Raw genomic sequence first — 16,639 nt, 5'->3', positions numbered from 1 at the left:
ACCCCAACATATGAAAGTCTCAGTACTTAGCTGCTGAGACGCAGGGCCAGGTCCCTGGGGATGAGTGCTCCGGTCCAGCAGGATCCTCATGGGGCTGTGGACGGAGACCGGTCTCCTGTCAGGCATGGAGACCGCAGTGGATCCCACTTCAAGCCAGAGCCCAGAAGGGATGGTGAAGGAAAACGGCATGTAAGGCTCCAGCCTTGGAAATCAACATTACAAAACCGCCGACACAGTGGGGTGAGAAGGGATATGCCGGGAGTCCAGACGTGGACCCCATTTCTTCAATCTTTTTCCAAATAAAAAATCAAAAATCTAGAAACAAACATGAGAATGCATGTGTGGATGTATCCTCCTGAACACAAAGCAATAAACTGGCTGGCTGGGACTGGCTCACCAGGGGGTGTATAAGCTCAGAGGGAGGAGCTACACTTTTGAGTGTAGTACTTTGTGTGTCCTCCGGAGGCAGAAGCTAAACACCCATGGTCTGGGTCTCCCAAAGGAACGATAAAGAAAGCAAGATTTCCCATAGGAAATCATTGCAATGCAGACAATTTGTTCCACAACTTGTTTAATGTCCCATCCTGGTCCCCTATTGTGTCATTACACACACACACACTATGCTCACCTCACTCTATGCTCACCTTATCTTACCTTCCGTTCAGTCGCCGCCCTCCTGGAACTTGCAGTTCGCCCGTACAGGATGTGTATCTGGTAAACATTGCGACCGCTGCCGCACCTTCCACTCCCGGCACGCTGACGTCAAAGGCAGGAGCCGCTTGCCTCTGATTAGTCAGCGCACTGCCTTTGAGTAGCGGCTGACAGCAGAAGTTCCTCCCTTGTCACGATGCTTACCGATACACATCCTGTAGCGACGAACTACAAGAACCATGAGGCCGGCGTTGGAACGGAAGGTACATATATTATGCTCACCTTACCTTCCGCTCCATCGCCGTCCTCATGGTTCTTGTGTTCTTGTAGTTCGCCGCTACAGAGTGTGTATCGGCAAGCATCACGACGAGGGAGGAACTTCCTCTGTCAGCCGCTACTCAAAGGCAGCGTGCTGACCAATCAGAGGCAAGCGGCTCCTGCCTTTGACGTCAGGGCTCCGTCAGCGGAAGCTCCGGGGCATCGGTCGCATGGTTACCCGATACACATCCTGTACAAGCGAACTGCAACTTCCAGGAGGCCGGCTCATGGAACGGAAGGTAAGGTGACCATAATATGTGTGCGTTTGTGTGGATTGCAAGAGCGGGTTAGAGCGCAGTGGATGTACGGAACCGAAGTGTGTGCGGTGAGTATTTGCTCGTACAGCAAAGCTTGCTCGTAAACCGAGTTACAAATTTACAGCACGCTTTGCTCGTATAGCGGAATACTCGCACAGAAAGTTACTCGTTAAGCGAGGTTCCACTGTATTTATAAAAAAAATTGAAATTTTGGCAAAAATTTTGAAAATTTTGCAGTTTTTAACTTTTGAATGTTTCTACTGTTAAACCAGAGAGTTCTGTGACACAAAAAAGAGAATTTTGTTTACTTACCGTAAATTCTTTTTCTTATAGTTCCGTATTGGGAGACCCAGACCATGGGTGTTTAGCTTCTGCCTCCGGAGGACACACAAAGTACTACACTCAAAAGTGTAGCTCCTCCCTCTAAGCTTATACACCCCCTGGTGAGCCAGTCCTATCCAGTTTAGTGCAAAAGCTGAAGGAGAATAGCCACCCACAAGTAGAACCGAGCAAGAACCAGAACAACCGGAGACTCTGTCCCCGACAACAGCCGGTGATAACACACGGAACAAGAAAATTGCCAACAGGCAACAGGGAGGGAGCTGGGTCTCCCAATACGGAACTATAAGAAAAAGAATTTACGGTAAGTAAACAAAATTCTCTTTTTCTTTATCGTTCCTATGGGAGACCCAGACCATGGGACGTTCCAAAGCTGTCCCTGGGTGGGAATAAACAGAAAAAACTAAGAAGTAGGCGGAGCCTAACTTCACAAGTGGGCGACAGCCGCCTGAAGGATGCGTCTGCCCAAGCTCGCATCTGCCGAAGCATGATCATGCACTTGGTAGTGCTTCGAAAAGGTATGCAGGCTAGTCCAAGTGGCAGCCTGACAGACTTGCTGAGCCTGGTGCCTAAAAGCCCAAGAGGCACCAACAGCTCTGGTCGAGTGTGCTTTGATCCAGAGTATGCAGCGCTTTCTCAAAGCGATGAACAGGGGCCGGACAGAAGGAAGGCAAGGAAATGTCCTGGTTAAGGTGGAAGGGAGAGACCACCTTAGGAAGAAAGTCCGGAGTCGGACGGAGAACTACCTTGTCTTGGTGAAAAACCAAAAAAGGTGACTCCGAGGAGAGCGCAGCCAAATCAGAGACTCTCCTGAGAGAAGTTATGGCAACTAGAAAGGCCACCTTTTGAGAAAGACGATACAAAGAAACCACCCTAAGGGGCTCAAAAGGGGGTTTCTGCAATACCGTGAGGACCAAGTTAAGGTCCCAGGGATCCAAGGGCCGCCGATAAGGCGGAATGATGTGAGTCGCACCTTGCATGAAGGTGCGGACCTGAGCCAGCCGGGCGAGACGCCGCTGGAACAGCACTGATAGAGCTGAGACTTGTCCCTTGAGAGAGTTGAGGGACAGTCCTAGCTGCAGACCGGACTGTAAAAAAGACAGAAGGGTCGGCAACGAGAATGGCCAAGGAGGATGGCCGGAAGAGCGACACCAGGACAGGAAAATTTTCCAAGTCCTGTGATAGATCTTGACGGAGGAAGACTTACGGGCCCGAGTCATAGTGGTGATGACTTCAAGAGGAATACCAGAAGCCGTCAAAATCCAGGACTCAAGAGCCACGCCGTCAGTTTGAGTGCCGCAGAATTCGGGCGGAAAAACGGACCTTGCGAGAGTAGGTCTGGACGGTCCGGAAGATGCCACGGCATCTCTACGGACAGATGGAGCAGGTCCGGATACCAAGCTCGCCTGGGCCAGTCCGGTGCAATGAGGATGACTCGACGGCCCTCCATTCTGATCTTGCACAGGACTCTGGGCAAGAAAGCTAGAGGGGGAAACACGTAGGACAGACGAAACTGGGACCAATCCTGAACCAGAGCGTCCGCGGCGAAGGCCTGAGGATCGTGGGAGCGAGACACGTAAACCGGAACCTTGTTGTTGTGACGGGATGCCATTAGGTCCACGTCCGGAGTGCCCCACTTGCGGCAGATTGACTGAAACACTGCCGGGTGCAGGGAACACTCGCCACCGTCCACGGATTGACGGCTGAGATAATCTGCCTCCCAGTTTTCTACGCCTGGGATGTGGACTGCGGATATGGTGGACTTGGAGTCCTCCGCCCATTGAAGAATGCGGTGGACCTCCAACATTGCCAGGCGGCTGCGTGTCCCGCCCTGGTGATTGATGTAGGCAACCGCTGTCGCGTTGTCTGACTGGACTCGAATGTGCCTGCCCGCCAACAGGTGGTGGAAGGCTAGGAGAGCTAGAAGCACAGCTCTGGTTTCCAGCACATTGATTGAAAGGGCTGACTCGGACGGAGTCCAAGTGCCCTGTGCTCTGTGGTGGAGATATACCGCTCCCCAGCTGGAGAGACTGGCATCCGTGGTGAGAATCACCCAGGACGGGGCCAGGAAGGAGCGCCCTTGGGACAGGGAGAGGGGCCGAAGCCACCACTGAAGAGAGCTCCTGGTCCGTGGCGAGAGAGCAACTAACTTGTGTAAGGAGGAAGGCCGCTTGTCCCAACAGCGGAGAATGTCCAGCTGCAGAGGGCGCAGATGGAACTGGGCAAAGAGAACCGCCTCCATGGACGCCACCATTTGACCCAGCACCTGCATCAGGCGCCAGAGGGAATAACGGCGGGGCCTCAGAAGAGAGCGCACCGCTAGAAAGGAGAGACTGCTGTTTGACTAAGGGCAACTTCACAAGTGCCGGCAAAGACTCGAACTGCATCCCTAGGTACGCGAGACTCTGGGTCGGAGTCAGGGTGGATTTGGGAAGATTGACAAGCCACCCGAATTGGGCTAGAGTGGCGAGAGTGAGCGAGACACTTCGCTGACAGTCTGCGCTGGATGGACCCTTGACCAGAAGGTCGTCCAGATAAAGAAGCACTGCCAACCCCTGGAGGTGCAGGACCGCAATCACTGCCGCTATGACCTTGGTGAAAACCCGAGGGGCCGTGGCTAACCCGAAGGGGAGAGCCACGAATTGGAAATGATCCTCTCCTATCGCAAAACATAACCAATGCTGGTGTGACACTGCGATTGGCACATGTAGATAGGCATCTCTGATGTCGAAGGACGCCAGGAAATCCCCTTGGGTCATAGAGGCAATGACTGATCGCAGAGACTCCATGCGAAAATGCCGCACCCGGACATGCTTGTTGAGAAGCTTGAGATCCAGGATGGGCCGGAAGGTACCGTCCTTTTTGGGAACTAGAAAGAGGTTTGAGTAAAAACCTCTGAACCGTTCTCGAGCAGGAACTGGTACAATCACTCCGTTTGCCTGCAAGGATGCCACGGCCTGTGAGAAGGCGGCGGCCTTGGAGCAGGGGGGAGTTGAGAGAAAAAAATCTGTTTGGCGGGCTGGAAGAGAACTCTATCCTGTAGCCGTGAGATATGATGTCTCTCACCCACTGATCGGAGACTTGCTTTAACCAAGCGTCGCCAAAGTGGGAGAGCCTGCCACCGACTAAGGACGTGGCTGGAGCGGGCAGAGAGTCATGAGGAGGCTGCCTTAGTGGCAGAACCTCCTGCGGACTTCTGCGGACGCGCTTTTGTGCGCCAGTTGGATTTCTGATCCTTAGCTGAGTTAGCGGACGAGGCGGAAGGCTTAGAGGATGACCAGTTGGAGGAACGAAAGGAACGAAACCTCGATTGATTCCTACCCTGGGCGGGTTTCCTGGTCTTGGTTTGTGGCATGGAAGTACTCTTCCCGCCAGTAGCTTCCTTAATGATTTCATCCAGCTGTTCACCAAACAGCCGTGAACCAGCAAAAGGGAGCCCAGCAAGAAACGTCTTGGAAGAAGAATCTGCCTTCCACTCTCGAAGCCACAAAATCCTGCGGATAACAAGAGAATTAGCTGAAGCCACCGCAGTGCGGTGAGCAGCCTCTAGCTTTGCAGACATGGCATAAGATGAAAAAGCTGAAGCCTGAGAGGTTAAGGTAACCATCTCAGGCAAAGATTCCTTGGTGAGGGAATGCATCTCCTCCAGAGAAGCAGAGATGGCTTTGAGAGCCCACACTGCTGCAAAAGTCGGGGAAAACGTGGCCCCCGCAGCTTCATACACAGATTTGGCCAAAAGGTCAATCTGACGGTCAGTGGAATCCTTAAGTGAGGTGCCGTCAGCCACCGACACACTCTTCACTCTCTTAGGCGAGGTAAACTGATGTTTTTCTGCCAAAGAGGGTTGCTCCTCTGAGACTGGCGGATTGAGATCCAGCACAGAATTAATACAAGCAATCAAGTCACTAAGATCTGAGTCACCCTCAGAGAAATCGATGGGATACATAGCCTCCGAGCCACCAGTGAGGGCATCCTCCTCATCTTGCGAGTCAGCTCTTGAGACAGAGCCATGGGATGAGGAGGGGGAGGAAACCCTGCGCCTTCTCTCAGAAGGACGGGGTCTGGGACCAGATGATGAATCCTCCGTGAGCTCCGATGGACGGAGGTCAGAGGATAGGAATCCTCTGTCAAGAGTATTAGAGGCACCCTGTGAGGAGGGCTGATGCATATTCATCAAAGTCCTGGACAAAAGTCCCATGGACTCAGCAAATGACTGGGATATGGACCTAGAAAAGGACTCTACCCAGGCCGGGGGTTCAGCCACAGGTGCAGCAGCAGCAGCCTGAGAGACCACTGGGGATGAGACTCCAGGCTGTGGCACCGCCAAGTTAGAGCAACCATCACAGTGTGGAGAAGTGCTCGGCTCAGGCAGCAGGAGCTTACATGCAGTGCATACAGAATAAAGCTTTGGAGCCTTGCTCCTTGTGTGAGACATGCTGCTGGAGTGGGGGCTTTGCAGAGAATGAACCCCAGGGAGAATATACAGAGGTCCACAACCGGAGACCGGCTGTGGCTTACCAGACCGCTGGGTGCGGTTGTTGTGTGCCCTCCAGATCCCGAAGCCCGGTCCCCCAGTGCACAGCACCTCAGCAAAGATGCAGAGTGCAGAATGTCCCAGAGCAGAGTAAACTCTGCGTGAGAAATGGCCGCCGGAGCGAGGAGAGGGGGCGGGACTAGGGGGCGTTCCTATAGGAGAGCGGGAACTGGAGGGCTATAGAGACCTGCAGGGGAGGAGGGACGCCCCAGCAGTGGGGAGTGTCCCTCCCCTGTGTAGAACGGCCGCCGGGAGGAGCAGAGCCTGTCCCTCTGCATGAGTGACATGCGAGGGCAGGAAAACGAAACTAGGCCTCCGGCGAAGCAGGCACCATCGGCGCGGTTCTCAGGCAAAAGCTAGAGAACCCGCCGGAAAAGTCAAAATAATCATATACAGCATACTCTCCCCATACAATAAAGAACCGGGACCCCCAACACATAAACGTCTCAGGTACTTAGCTGCTGAGACGCAGGGCCAGGTCCCTGGGGATGAGTGCTCCGGTCCAACAGGATCCTCAAGGGGCTGTGAATGGAGACCGGACTCCTGCCAGGTATGGAGACCGTGCTGGCTCCCACTTCAAGCCAGAGCCCAGGAGGGATGGTGAAGGAGCGCGGCATGTAAGGCTCCAGCCTTGGTAATCAACCTTAACAACACTGCCGACACAGTGGGGTGAGAAGGGACATGCCAGGAGTCCAGACTTGGACCCGTTTTTCTTCAAACTCTTTCCAAAAATCAAACAAATCAGATGAGAATGCATGTGTGGATGTATGCCTCCTGAACACAAAGCGATAAACTGGATAGGACTGGCTCTCCAGGGGGTGTATAAGCTCAGAGGGAGGAGCTACACTTTTAAGTGTAGTACTTTGTTTGTCCTCCGGAGGCAGAAGCTAAACACCCATGGTCTGGGTCTCCCATAGGAACGATAAAGAAATAGTTAATAAATAACATTTCCCACATGTCTACTTTACATCAGCGCAATTTTGGAAACAACATTTTTTGGGGTTAGGAAGTTAGAAGGGGTCAAAATTTATCAGCAATTCTCATTTTTACATCAAAATTTACAAAAACATTTTTTTAGGGACCACATCACATTTGAAGTGACTTTGAGGGGCCTAGGTGACAGAAAATACCCAAAAGTGACACCATTCTAAAAACCGCACCCCCCAAAGTACTTAAAACCACATGCGAGAAGTTTATTAACCCTTCAGGTGCTTCACAGGAACTAAAGCAATGTGGAATGAAAAAAAAGCAAAAAATAAAATACTTCAAAATGTTGCTCTACCCCAAATTTATTCACTTTTAGAAGAAATAGCACAACAAAATGGACCCCAAAACTTGTTACCTGCTTTCCTATGAACGCGCCAATACCCCACATGTGGTCAGAAACCTCTTGTCTGTTTGGACCAATGGAAGGGCTCGGAACAAAAGGAGCAATATTTGAATTTTGGAAAGCAAATTTGGCTGAAATAGGTTGCGCGCACCATGTCACATTTACAGGTCCGCTAAGATACCTAAACAGCAGAAACCCTCACAAGTGACGCCATTTTGGAAATTAGACCCCTCAAGGATTTTATTCAGGAGTATAGTAAGCATTTTGAATCCACAGGTACTTCACAAAAATGTTGCTGTAGCAACAATATTCTCTCTTTTAGGCTCTGTGGCCATGATCCAGCGACACGGCGTCTAGTACACAGTGCCAGCCTTCCTGCAGCGATGCGAGTGTTGTCCACGGGAGAACGCAACTGCCCGTGCCCACGATTTGGGTTCATGCTGCTGTGGACTTTAGTTCTATGCTACCTGCAGAGAACACTCTTGTCAGCATAAATTGACATGCTGAGGCTTGGGAAGCCGCGTCACAGGTCGGTTTATGCTGCGGAGAAAGAAGCACAGTGGGCATGGAATTTCTAAAAATCCTTTCACTGTGCTTCTACTGCACAACGCAGAGCTATGGATGCAGGGAAAACACTCTGCGCCCAAAACGCCGCAAACCCTGATTGTGGGCACACAGCCTAAAATGCTACAGTGGATGAATGGATAGATGTCAAACATATATAACGTCCCACCCCCTGCATATTCTAAGCTGGCGCCCTTTAGTGCCTTTCATGTGGCGCTGTCATTGACTAACATGATCATCGTATACGGTGTATACCGGTGACCACGTGAGCGGGGACCGGAAAAAAAACGACCTGAATCTTTATCTCAAGGGTCTCAGCTACCCCCAGTAGCTGAAATTCCGGAGATTTTCCGTCGCTGGGGGGCGCTACAGGCTTTTTTTCGCATGATGTCTCAAAGCGTCGGTACAGAACTAGTACCCTGTTTTTTCCGACGTCTTGAGACGTTAGACCGTCATTATGGGGTTAAACAACAGGTTGTTTTCTGATGACACATTTCCCATAATAATGTTCTGGCCTGCAGGCGAAAGTGTCAGAACAAAGTGTCATTTTGTAATATAGATCAAGTCAAAGTGCCTCCCCGAATCAATCCAGAGAGTCCAACGTACAGCATATTCCAAATACTGCATATTCTATAGGGAGAAGTGCACCCAAAAAGACAGACAGACACCAAATTACCTACAGCATTAGGGTAGACCAGTTCAGGAAAAATGGTCCCATGTGTGGCCAGGTCTCTAAGGAACAGTCCGCCGAGCTGCACCAACAAAAGAGATGAATCCCTACGAGGCAAAGACTCCGCTCTCACCGTCATTCCTGCAATTAGAAACATAAAGTGCATGAGTCACATGTATGGAGCATGTTACACACTGAATGAATGGCTCTATGGAAGGCTTTTCTCCTCCTGTAAGGACATGGAGGTGCTGCAGTGGCATTAAAGAGGACTAACCACCAGGATCTTCCTATAGAAACTATAGCCAGTGCTATACTGGCGCTATCATGCTGATTCTATACATACCTTTAGTTGTGAGATCGGATGTATAGTTTCTGAAATACAGGCAAGTATAGTTTGTGAAATGCACTGTTACTTGATTGATAAGTGCTGCAGAATATCTAATAGGTGGGTCGGGTTTTGCTAGTTATTCTCGCCCGTCTGCTGCCTGTCCTCCCCCCCACTCTCCCCCAGTCCTTCCTCTCTCCCTCCTCCCCCTGTAAGAACAGAGAGAGGGGGGAGGAAGGACAGACAGCAGACAGGAGCAGCAATAACTAGCAAAACCTGACCCACCTATTAGATATTCTGTAGCTGCTATCAATCAAGTAACAGTGCATTTCACAAACTTTACTTGCCTATATTTCAGAAACTATACATCCGATCTCACAACTGGAGTCGTCGATGGGCCGAGTCCTTTTATGGACTCGGTACATCGACGACATCTTCCTCATCTGGCAGGGAACTTTTGATTTTCTTCTATTGTTTATTAGGGAATTGAACTCCAACACTCGCAACATCCATCTGACCTATCAATGCTCTACTGATTCCATCGCATTTCTGGATGTACTGGTATACAGGGACTCTGATGACTTTTTACAGTCGAATTTACATCGCAAATCTACAGCTACCAATACCTTACTTCATGCGTCATCTTTTCATCCACCACATATGATATGTTCTGTGCCTACTGGTCAGTTCCTACGTATTCGAAGACTATGCTCGAGTGATGGAGACTTCGAAATACAGGCGGCTGAGTTGACTAAGCGATTCCTCGAAAGAGGCTATAGCAGACGCATGATTAAGCGTGCCTATCATAGAGCAAAATATTCTACCAGGAATCAATTACTGTATTCTAGTAAATCAAAAAATAGTGATACAACGGTTAGGTTTATTACTAACTATTGTAGTCAACATACCGCCATTCGGGAGGCACTTACCAAATCCTGGCCTATTCTACAGGCAGACCCAACGTTGGCTAAAATCCTGCCCAAGAGACCACAGATTACCTTACGGAGAGCTAGGAATCTTAAGGACCATCTGGTCCGTAGTCTTCATGATAACACCATAGCTCCAATCTTTTCTAATATACCTGCTGTTAGGGGCGGCTGCTTCCCATGTGGAAAGTGTGTCGCATGTCCTAGTATATCACGGACTGATGACTTCTGTGATTCCTCCTTTACTAAGAATTTTAAGATCATTAAGAGGATCACTTGTGAGTCGAAGTCCGTGATATACTATGGAATTTGCCCTTGCCCCAAGATTTACATCGGGCTCACGACCCGCCAGCTTAAGGTTCGGGTTCGTGAACACATTTTGGGGATAGAAGCCGCACGTGACCACGTTGACGTGTCAACGTTAAAGACCATTCCACGGCACTTTAAGCTGTTTCATGAATGTGACTCAGCCAAGTTTTTGGTCCGTGGAATTGATAGGTTAGACGTGGATATTCGCGGCGGCTTTATTAGTCAGCGGTTAGCACGATTGGAGACCCAATGGATCTGGCGCCTGCGGACAGTCCAGCCCCATGGGCTAAATGAAAACATGAGCTTCATTCCATTTCTTTAAAAATTGGGTGTTTTTTTTTATTTTAATTGTTTTTAATTTTTTTATTTTTAGGCCTATTTCCATTGTGATGTAATATTTTCGGAGTGGCTCGATATATATTGATTGTTTCCCCACATGTGACAGTGAACCTAAGAATTGACGTTCTGAACTGCAAGATCCAGAAAACGTGACTGCTTTCTATGAACATTTGTTATTGTATATTCTCCATTATACACCATATAGGATTGATATGTTGATTTTGTACTTTAATACAAACTGAATCATGTTTATGTATGTTGTTATTCATATGGTGTTATGGAATGTTTGAGAGCATGTTTTGTCTATACATTGTTCTATTTTAGAATAATGTATATGCAGCTCAGATTGATTCTTATGTAGCACTATATAGCGTTATAATGTCCTGGATATAGGTTGGTAATGGTGTTTATATTCATTGTCCTATGGGGTTTTATATGTGGGAGCTTTCTACTATTATGAGATCTTCTAATATAAACTGATTAAAGATTGTGTACTACTCCTTATATTCTATGTAAAGTATTATCGTCTTTCCCCACCTGGTTGTGTGGTCCACGCATGCGTCGCCGGCCTTGGATTTCCATGTCTCTCGGGCGCGTCTCTATGGTTACGGGGACGCTGGTTTTCTTACCCGGCGCCCTCTGTGGCCATGACGCGTCTGTAAGGCGGGACTTCCGCCCGGCCGGCTTCGGATGCGTCACCATGACTGCCCAATCAGCTGGGGATTGAGGCCTTTTTAACGGCACCCCCTTCCCTTTCCGGTCACGCCCCCTGACGAAGGTACACACCGAAATGCGCATCGGGCGCATTACCACCACAGTGTCTACTATCATCTAGGTAACATAATTTATGCTGGCTTGTGTTTAGCAGTGCGGTTCGCTTCTATCTTGTACCACTACACAATTATTTCTAGGCATATGGCTATGTCTATGGCACCTTGGTGCCGTATGGGCTGTACTCTGATTGTGTCCTTTATGGACATGTAGGGATATGTGCTTGTCCCTTATTTGACCGCAATTATTTGCTGGAATGCCGATTAGACATCTGCTGTGATTCTACAGTGGACAATTCCCTTAGGATATATCTCCATTATTATATATATGTACGGTGATGTTTTATATGCATTCCACCATGTGTTATGAGGTCTGTTGAGCGCACATGGACATGTGATTTCTGAGTTCCTTTATGGTTGATTCTCGTGCCCATAGAGTAATTACTAATCCCTGACATATGTGGATTTATGCTGCACTTGGAATATTTAAATTTCTTTTATGGGCATGTTGTGATGTATGCTGATATGTGCCTCTGCCCGTCTCTCGCTGCTCACACTGACCTGTTGGAGTGTCATTTTCATATCTTTTTAGTGGTAACATATCCTTATTTCCACTATTATACTAAAGAAGGGAATTTTGTTTACTTACCGTAAATTCCTTTTCTTCTAGCTCCAATTGGGAGACCCAGACAATTGGGTGTATAGCTATTGCCTCTGGAGGCCACACAAAGTATTACACTTAAAAGTGTAAGGCCCCTCCCCTTCTGGCTATACACCCCCAGTGGGATCACTGGCTCACCAGTTTTAGTGCCAAAGCAAGAAGGAGGAAAGCCAATAACTGGTTTAAAGACCAATTCAATCCGAGGAAACATCGGAGAACTGAACCATACCACATGAACAACATGTGTACCCGAAAAAACAGAAAAACCCCGAGAAAACAGGGCGGGTGCTGGGTCTCCCAATTGGAGCTAGAAGAAAAGGAATTTACGGTAAGTAAACAAAATTCCCTTCTTCTTTGTCGCTCCATTGGGAGACCCAGACAATTGGGATGTCCAAAAGCAATCCCTGGGTGGGTAAAAGAATACCTCATGATAGGGCCGTCAAACGGCCCTCTCCTACAGGTGGCCAACCGCCGCCTGAATGACTTATCTACCTAGGCTGGCGTCTGCCGAAGCGTAGGTATGCATCTGATAATGCTTGGTAAAAGTAAGTAGACTCGACCAGGTGGGTGCCTGACACACCTGCTGAGCCGTAGCCTGGTGCCGTAATGCCCAGGATGCACCCACGGCTCTGGTAGAATGGGCCTTCGGCCTTGAGAGAACCAGAAGCCCAGTAGAACTGTAGGTTTCAAGAATTGGTTCCTCGATCCCCCGAGCAAGGGTGGATCTGGAAGCTTGCGACTGTTTACGCCGACCAGCGACAAGGACAAAGAGTGCATCCGGGTGGCGCAGGAGCGCCGTGCGGGAAGTAGAACCTGAGTGCTCTCACCAGAACCAACAGATGCAAATCTTTCTGAAATTGATGGACTGGACGCCTTCGCACAAAGCACAAAACTGGTGAGCCAGTGATCCCACTGGGGGTGTATAGCCAGAAGGGGAGGGGCCTTACACTTTTAAGTGTAATACTTTGTGTGGCCTCCAGAGGCAATAGCTATACACCCAATTGTCTGGGTCTCCCAATGGAGCGACAAAGAAATATGGATTTTGTCATGAATACTCCGTCATGTGTCATGTGTTATGTTGCTTTGTATGGTGGGCATGGGCGCATGTCATAATATATCTTATGATCGATTTATTTGACCATGGAACAATGAATATTTCATGATATAGACATAGCTGTATTGAATTGGGCTACAAGTATGGATATATGTTCACTATTGTTTATCCTTGAATGGTGCGCATTATAGTTAATGGACAATCTTAGATATATATGTGTCCATGATGTTAACCCCATGTTATTGATGTGATAGTGACATACCTATATGTTATATCTACAAATAAATCCTAACCACGGTAATTATCGTATGGTTTACACATTAACATGGGTTTAACATACATATTTTCTATGCACTGCTTGCCAGCTATTTTTCATTATATACATAATTCTACCTTGCAACTGTGGTGATGTAATCCGTTTTTTTGACTTTAACCCCCTCACCTGTTTGCAATTATTGATAATAAAAATATCTTTGGAACCAATTGATCGCCTCTTCTTCCTGGTTGTTCTGTAATTCCTCAGCGATTTGGTCCATATATTGTAGTCCTCTTATGCATTTATGGTATATATATATACGTGTATAGATATATCCTTATGAATATGCTAATATTTATGCCGTTATTGATACTTTAGTTTATATAGGAAGAAGGGAATTTTGTTTACTTACCGTAAATTCCTTTTCTTCTAGCTCCAATTGGGAGACCCAGACAATTGGGTGTATAGCTTCTGCCTCCGGAGGCCACACAAAGTATTACACTCAAAAGTGTAACCCCTCCCCTCTGCCTATACACCCTCCCGTGCCTCACGGGCTCCTCAGTTTTGGTGCAAGAGCAGGAAGGAGGAAACTTATAAATTGGTCTAAGGTAAATTCAATCCGAAGGATGTTCGGAGAACTGAAACCATGAACCAAAGAAACAATTGAACATGAACAACATGTGTACACAACAGAACAACAAGCCCGAAGGGAACAGGGGCAGGTGCTGGGTCTCCCAATTGGAGCTAGAAGAAAAGGAATTTACGGTAAGTAAACAAAATTCCCTTCTTCTTTGTCGCTCCATTGGGAGACCCAGACAATTGGGACGTCCAAAAGCAGTCCCTGGGTGGGTAAAAGAATACCTCGATAAATAGAGCCGACACGGCTCCCTCTTACAGGTGGGCAACCGCCGCCTGAAGGACTCGCCTACCTAGACTGGCATCTGCCGAAGCATAGGTATGCACCTGATAGTGTTTCGTGAAAGTGTGCAGACTCGACCAGGTAGCCGCCTGACACACCTGCTGAGCCGTCGCCCGGTGCCGCAATGCCCAGGACGCACCCACGGCTCTGGTAGAATGGGCTTTCAGCCCCGAAGGAAGTGGAAGCCCCGAAGAACGGTAAGCTTCAAGAATCGGTTCCTTGATCCACCGAGCCAAGGTTGACTTGGAAGCCTGCGAACCCTTACGCTGACCGGCGACAAGTACAAAGAGTGCATCTGAACGGCGCAGGGGCGCTGTGCGAGACACGTAGTACCGGAGTGCTCTCACTAGATCTAATGAGTGCAAATCCTTTTCACATCGGTGAATTGGATTAGGGCAAAAAGAAGGTAAGGTGATATCCTGATTGAGATGAAAAGGAGATACCACCTTAGGGAGAAATTCCGGAACAGGACGCAGAACCACCTTATCCTGGTGAAAAACCAGGAAGGGGGCTTTGCATGACAGCGCTGCAAGATCCGACACTCTTCGGAGTGATGTGACTGCCACTAGAAATGCCACCTTCTGCGAAAGACGTGATAAGGAGACATCTCACAGCGGCTCGAAAGGTGGTTTCTGAAGAGCCGTTAGCACCCTGTTAAGGTCCCAGGGCTCTAGTGGGCGCTTGTAAGGTGGGACTATGTGGCATACTCCTTGCAGGAACGTGCGGACCTGCGGGAGCCTGGCCAGGCGCCTTTGAAAAAATACTGAGAGCGCCGATACTTGTCCCTTGAGAGAGCTTAGTGACAAACCTTTGTCCATTCCAGATTGAAGGAAGGAAAGAAAAATGGGTAAGGCAAAAGGCCAGGGAGTAAACCCATTCACAGAGCACCAGGACAAGAATATCCGCCAAGTCCTGTAATAGATCTTGGCGGACGTCGGTTTCCTGGCTTGTCTCTTAGTGGCAATGACATCCTGAGATAACCCTGACGATGCTAGGAGCCAGGACTCAATGGCCACACAGTCAGGTTGAGGGCCGCAGAATTCAGATGGAAAAACGGCCCTTGTGACAGCAAGTCTGTGCGGTCTGGAAGGGCCCACGGTTGACCCACCGTGAGATGCCACAGATCCGGGTACCACGACCGCCTCAGCCAGTCTGGAGCGACGAGAATGGCGCGGCGGCAGTCGGACTTGATCTTGCGCAATACTCTGGGCAGCATCGCCAGAGGAGGAAACACATAAGGCAGTTGAAACTGCGACCAATCCTGTACTAATGCATCCGCCGCCAGAGCTCTGTGATCCTGAGATCGTGCCATGAATGCTGGGACCTTGTTGTTATGCCGTGACGCCATGAGATCGACGTCCGGCGTTCCCCAGCGGCGACAGATCTCTCGAAACACCTCTGGGTGCAGAGACCATTCCCCCGCGTCCATGCCCTGACGACTGAGAAAATCTGCTTCCCAGTTTTCTACTCCCGGTATGTGAACTGCGGAGATGGTGGATGCTGTGGCTTCCACCCACTGCAGAATTCACCGTACTTCCTGGAAGGCTTGACGACTGCGAGTGCCGCCCTGGTGATTGATGTAGGCGACTGCAGTGGCGTTGTCCGACTGGATACAGATCTGCCTGCCCTCCAGCCACTGATGGAACGCCAATAGGGCTAGATACACTGCCCTTATCTCCAGAACATTGATCTGAAGGGAAGACTCCCTCGGAGTCCAGGTCCCCTGAGCCCTGTGGTGGAGAAACACTGCTCCCCACCCTGACAGGCTCGCGTCCGTGGTGACCACAGCCCAGGTTGGGGGCAGGAAGGATTTTCCCTGCGATAGAGAAGTGGGAAGAAGCCACCACTGAAGAGACGTCTTGGTTGCCAGGGAAAGAGAGACATTCTTGTCGAGGGAAGTCGATCTCTTGTCCCACTTGTGGAGAATGTCCCATTGGAGTGGGCGTAGATGAAATTGCGCGAAGGGCACTGCCTCCATTGCTGCCACCATCTTCCCTAGGAAGTGCATGAGGCGCCTCAATGGGAGTGACTGACTCAGAAGAAGAGATTGCACCCCTGCTTGCAGAGAAAGCTGTTTGTCCAGTGGTAGCTTGACTACCGCTGACTGGGTATGAAACTCCATCCCGAGGTAAGTCAGTGATTGGGTCGGTGTCAACTTGGATTTCGGGAAGTTGATGATCCACCCGAACCGCTGGAGAGTCGCCAGAGCGACGGATAGACTTTGTTGACACGCTACCCGAGACGGGGCCCTGACTAGGAGATCGTCTAAGTAGGGAATCACCGAGTGGCCCTGAGAATGCAGGACCGCCACAACGGATGCCATGACTTTGGTGAAAACCCGTGGGGCTGTCGCCAGGCCGAAGGGCAATGCCACGAACTGAAGGTGTTCGTCCCCGATGGCGAAACGCAAAAAGCGT

At 49.4% G+C, this 16,639-nt stretch overlaps 1 protein-coding gene across 1 annotated transcript in view; it reads right to left on the bottom strand.

The window, feature by feature from the left end:
- VPS13D (vacuolar protein sorting 13 homolog D) overlaps positions 1-16,639 on the bottom strand; it is a 497,408-nt gene that overhangs the window by 388,544 nt on the left and 92,225 nt on the right. The window contains 1 exon segment of the mRNA XM_075327411.1: positions 8,674-8,804. Within this exon segment, the coding sequence (XP_075183526.1) occupies positions 8,674-8,804 (131 nt within the window).

This window comes from Anomaloglossus baeobatrachus, chromosome 11 (genome assembly GCF_048569485.1).
Source record: "Anomaloglossus baeobatrachus isolate aAnoBae1 chromosome 11, aAnoBae1.hap1, whole genome shotgun sequence".
Lineage (NCBI taxonomy): Eukaryota > Metazoa > Chordata > Amphibia > Anura > Aromobatidae > Anomaloglossus > Anomaloglossus baeobatrachus.
The sequence above is the reverse complement of the archived record's forward strand: the minus strand, read 5'-3'. Positions and strand labels throughout refer to the sequence as shown.